Source organism: Marmota marmota, unplaced genomic scaffold, assembly GCF_001458135.2.
Source record: "Marmota marmota marmota unplaced genomic scaffold, marMar, whole genome shotgun sequence".
Lineage (NCBI taxonomy): Eukaryota > Metazoa > Chordata > Mammalia > Rodentia > Sciuridae > Marmota > Marmota marmota.
In genome coordinates, this window is record NW_025999942.1 from 11870346 (window position 1) to 11875902 (window position 5557).

At 45.9% G+C, this 5557-nt stretch overlaps 1 protein-coding gene and 1 pseudogene across 1 annotated transcript; one reads left to right on the forward strand and one right to left on the reverse strand.

Moving 5' to 3' along the window:
* LOC107153291 overlaps nt 1–828 on the forward strand; it is an 18712-nt pseudogene extending 17884 nt beyond the window's left edge.
* Nucleotides 829–3841: 3013 nt separating this feature from the next.
* LOC107153292 (olfactory receptor 2L13-like) lies at nt 3842–4780 on the reverse strand. Its single transcript, XM_015498822.1, has one exon. The coding sequence runs from the start codon at nt 4778–4780 to the stop codon at nt 3842–3844; it is 939 nt and encodes a 312-aa protein (XP_015354308.1).
* Nucleotides 4781–5557: the final 777 nt, after the last annotated feature.

Consider the following 5557-nt stretch of genomic DNA (forward strand, 5'->3'; position numbering starts at 1 on the left):
GACCAACAGCTCCATCCCCCAGCTGCTCCACAACCTGAGTGGCCGCGACAAGACCATCAGCTATGTGGGCTGCGTGGTCCAGCTCTTCCTGTTCCTGGGCCTGGGTGGAGTGGAGTGTCTGCTGCTGGCCGTCATGGCCTATGCCAGTTTGTGGCCATCTGCATGCCCCTGCACTACATGAATATTATGCATCCACAACTCTGCCTGGGCTTGGTGTTGGTGGCCTGGGGCTTTGGGATGGCCAATTCTTTGAACATGTAACCTATGATGTTGTGGCTACCTCGATGTGGGCACAACAAGGTGGACCACTTCCTGTGTGAGATGCCAGCCCTGATCTGGTCGGCCTGCATCAGCACTGCTGCCATGGAGGGCATTGTCTTCATCCTGACTATGGGCATCATGCTGTCTCCCCTGGTCTTCATCTTGGTGTCCTATGGCCACATCGTCAGGGCTGTGTTCAGAATCCAGTTGTCCTCAGGAAGACACAGAATCTTCAACACCTGTGGCTCCCACCTCACTGTGGTCTCCCTGTTCTACGGGAACATCATCTACATGTACATGCAGCCAGGACACAGCTCCTCCCAGGACCAGGGCAAGTTCCTCACCCTCTTCTACAACATCATCACCCCCCTCCTGAACCCTCTGATCTTCACCCTCAGAAACAAGGAGGTGAAGGGGGCACTGAGAAGGTAGCTTCTGGGAAACAGAGATGTGGTAAAGAGTGAGGGCCTGAGGAATGTCATGTATCCAGCCTGAGGCAGCTGCAGTGGGCCACTACTGGTCTCTGAGCTGTGGAGCAGAGGAGGTGTCAGCCTGCAGGTCTCAGCACCCTTGAATTGCTGGCCTTCTGGAAGTCTGTTTAAGGTCAGCATTTTGAGTTCTATGAGAGAACAGCTCAGGGTCTGTCATCAATACCCTAGATGTCCAGACCTGACCCCACCAACTCATACCAGGGCCATGCTGGAAGCAGCTCCACTCTGAGTCCTGCTTCTGTTGTGTGTTTTTAGTTCACAGTAGTGCTCTCAGCATTTTATCTAGAATCTCTGAGATCTATCAGGCCTCTAGGTGTGAACCACTGTCTCTTTCTGGATGGCATCAAATGCTGAGTTCAGAGGGGTTTGCCAGGCACCTGGTGTTTGCCAGGTTCCCACCTGGTGCTCCCAGTTCACCTCACCTCTGTCATTTTGAGAGGCCAGTGTGACTGGCATCCTTCCCACTGTACCCACTTGGTGCTTGAGATGTGGAGGTTGCATCAGGAAAATTGTTCAGGAGAGGAGAACCAGGATTTACCCAAGGCCTCTCTGATTCCAATCCCTGAGGTTCCTACTGCACAGCAAACTTTCAAAGTGAAAAAGTCCTTCAGCCTTGACAGGTGGAGACTCTCCTCAGGGCTCCTCCACTTCCTGTGCACACAGATCCCCTGAGAGCTGGGAGGCACACTCTGATTCAGGGGGTCCTGGGAGGGATGAGGGTCTGCACTTCTTTCATCCCCCAGGTGACATTCACTCCTGGGACTCAGGTCACAGTTTGAGGACCTAGGGGCAGGTCACCTTTGCCCTGAGTGCAGACATCTTTTGGGAAGAGCCAAGACAACATCACAAGACCAGGGAAATGAGGTGTGAGAAGATGGCACAGGCTCCTCTGCCACCACAGCCCTTCCCAGCCCTGTGCCTTCCCAGACCTCCTTGGTCTATTCCTGTCCCCAGCCCTCTTCTCATTTCCTCCTCTTCACACCACAAGGTACCAGCACCATTGTGAGTTTAAGTAGAAGCAAATCAGAGCTCTCTGGATGGGCTTCCTGGGCTTCAGGGAACACAGGTATAAATATGTAAGTCCCCTGTTTAAAGGATTAAGGGTGTGGCTAGGCTGAGAGTGAGGTACAGGGGGCTTCCTGTGAGACCCTCCCCAAAATGAAACCCAGGAGTCCTGCTGGAGCTGAGCCAGTCCAGGGCGAGGTTCCTGGGAATGGGGCAGAGATCCCTGGACTCCTGGGAACCCTCCTTGGTTTAGAAAGATCTCAGTGGTGATCTGAGTAGACTCCATGCTCTTTATCCCCAGGCAGCTGGGGATGTCCAAACTTCCTGCTTTCCAATATGCTCCTGAAAGAACAAAGCATCACCAGTTTTGGAACTCAAAGGTCATTTTCCCCTCTTGCAATTTTGGAAGCCAAAACAAGACCAAGTGCCAAATGAGCAGCCAAGGAGACTTTTACTTTTTCCAAGAAGAGGGTAAGCAGAGATAAAATCCCAAGTGAACCCCCCCACCCCCCGAAATGGGGTGGTGATTTTTTAAATTATTTTTTTTAAATGTAGGCATATGACAGCAGAATGCATTTGATTCATTGTACCCAAGTGCAGCACAACTTCTCATTTCTCTGATTGTACACAATGTAGCGTCGCACCATATGTACAGTCATACATGTACCTTGGTTATTAATGTCCATCCACCATCTTTCCTGTCCCTATGTGCCCTCTTTCCCCTTTTCCCAATCAAAGTAGGGTAAAAGACATGAGTGGGCAGACCTCTGAAAGGGGAAATATTCATGTGGGTTATATTGATGAAATCTGAGGTGGTCTGGTGGTCACTCTGCCAGCAAATTCATCAGCCCCTGAAGAGGGACTCTGGCCTCCATCAGCCTGTCTTCTAGACAAGATTCGGGTGGGGAAGAAATTCAGTGAGACCACCAAGGCAGGCCAGGACCAGGCAGGTAACCATCGTGGTTTGCCTACTCTTTAAGTGTTTCAGAGCAGGAATCATCAGGGAAACTGGGGCCCTAGGAAGCCCCCTTCAAGCCCCAATTTTTGCCATCAAGTCTGAAAGATTTTAGACAGGGTTCTCAAAGTAGCAGTTATGATTTTATTATAAGGGATAAGGAAGAGAAAAGGGACAGTCTCAAGGAAGAGAGATGGTTCTCTCAGACAGGAGTGGGACAACATGCCTTTCTGCCTTCCAGTTTTACTGAGTACCAAGGAAATTTCCACAGTTCTGCCCAAGTCCACCTTCTGACTTTTTACTGACAGCATAGGATGTGCATGGACCTCCTCCAGAGATGGGGTGGTGCTCACTGAGGACATTGGGTCCCTGAATGTGCCTCAGTTTTCTGCCAACTTACTTGTTTTAGCACCCTTTGAAGACATCAGCAAATTATCTTTTTGGTGATCTTTTTGTTTGGTTGCCATGGTAACTGAGTTGTGATAGCTTCTGTGATAAGGGAGTCCAGGCCACCTGTCAGGGAATGGCCTGAACTTGAAAAAGTAGTTTGTCTCAGGGATGTGATTATGGCTGGTGAGGTGTTAATACATCTGATCCCATCCACTTTTCTGACAGAGAGGAATTTGAGTCTCCCAGAAGTCCTGTAATTTTGTAGAAACTGGCCCAATGTTGTGGGACACTTGAAGGGTTTATAGTCCAAGTTGCTAGGGCTTGGGGGCTATAAGTAAGAATTAGACACATAATTGACAAAATAGAAGAAAAACAAAGTATATAGACAATAGAATTTCATTCAAAGCATTTAGAATTGATTACATATCAACATCAGTATGAACATTATTACTTTAGTATAGAAGAACATATAAGGTATATGATAATTTATAATGGCACAAAATAAAATGTGATTAATATCCCCATTGTTAATTTAATGTTTTCCATTAAAGTCATTAATTATTATTATGTTTGTTTATATTGATCAATATATTAGTTAAATTAATTTTACTGACAAAAGTGTCACTAGAAATCTAATTATAGATGTCGATTACATTATACATCTATAGGTCAGCAGTGCTCTAGATTTTTTTCAGTCTGCATGGAGAGAAGCCATGCAGAGAAGCAGGGACAACCGTGCTCACTTCTTCCTGAGGGAGAACATCCCACACACTCTTCTCATGGCCCCCAGCACCTCTTTGTTTCTTAGGCTGTAGATGATGGGATTGAGCATGGGGGTGAGGATGGTGTAGAAGACTGCAAGGATCTTATCCTCTGCTGGGGAGCGGAGACTCCTGGGACGGAGGTAAGTGTAGACAAAAGGTGTGTAGTAAAATGTCACCACAGTTAAATGTGCTGAGCATGTGGTGAAGGCCTTTTTTCTTCCCTCTTTTGAGTGCATGTGGAAGACAGCAACAAGGACCCGTCCATATGAGGCATTGATGCCAAGGAAAGGAACAAGGAGAAACAGGCTTGTGCTCACAAACACCATGTACTCATAGACCCAGGTATCTACACAGGCCAGTGGCAACATTGCAGGCACATCACAGAAGAAATGATTGATGGCCCTGGACCTGCAATAAGGAAGATGCAGGGCATAGACAGTATGTGCCATGGAGTTGATGGAGCCCAGTGTCCAGGACCCCAGTATCATCTTCCCACACAACCTCTTACTCATGCAGATGGGGTAGTGGAGGGGGTTGCAGATGGCCACAAAGCGGTCATAGGCCATGGAGGCCAGGATTAAACCTTCTGAGCCAGCCATGGTCAGGAAGAAGAAGCTTTGCACACCACAGCCCAGGAAGGAGATGCTCTTCTGGCCAGAGAGGAAGTTGATTGCCATCTTGGGGACCGTGGAGGAAATGTACATCAGGTCCATGAGGGAGAGCTGGCTGAGGAGAAAGTACATGGGGGTGTGGAGCCGTGGGTCCAAGAAGATGAGGGCAGTCATCCCTGAGTTCCCCAAACAGGCGAGAACAAACACAAAGATGATCAGGAGCAAGAGAAGTAGGCCAGTTTGGTTTTGAGGAAACAACCCCAGCAAACTAAAATCATTTGATGTTTCATTCCATTTCTCCATGAAAATGCACTGCTTTAACTTTTTTTGTGAAATGAAAATAAAAACAAAATTAAGCAATGAACATGACAAAATAACAGGAGAATAAAAGAAATTATATTTACTACTGTTTATTTAGAATGAATTGGTAATCCTAAAACATCACAGCTTTGCTCATTGGATTTTTAAATAAAAGTATCTGTGTAATTCAGATAACTAATGTGTAGTAGTAGCTCATTTTTTTGTATCTTTTTTCATTTTTAATTGGTACATTATACTTGTACATAATGATTGTATTTGTAGTAACGTATTATATATGCACATAATATAGCCATATAATATGACTGACATCACTCCCTAGTATTTCCCTCTTTCCTCTCTGCCTTTACCCCTCAATCCCTTTCCTCTACTGATCTTCCTGTTGTTTTCATGAAATTCCCTTTCCCCTGGATTTTTTTTCTTCTCTGGCTTCCACACAGGAATGAAAACATGATTTTTAACTTCTCAGTTCTCCTTCTTTCACTTAACATAGTGGATTCCTTTTTCATCTATTTTCCTTCAATTGGCATAAGTTATTTATTCTTCCTAGCTAAATAAAAATACATCTTGTGTGTGTACCATATTTTCTTTTTTTAAGAGAAAGAAAGAGAGAGAGATTTTTAATACTAATTTTTTTTAGTTTTCAGTGGACACAACATCTTTATTTTGTTTTTATGTGATGCTGAGGATCAAACCCAGCACCCCGTGCATGCCAAATGAGCTTGCTACTGCTTGAGCCACATCCCCAGGCCCACCATATTT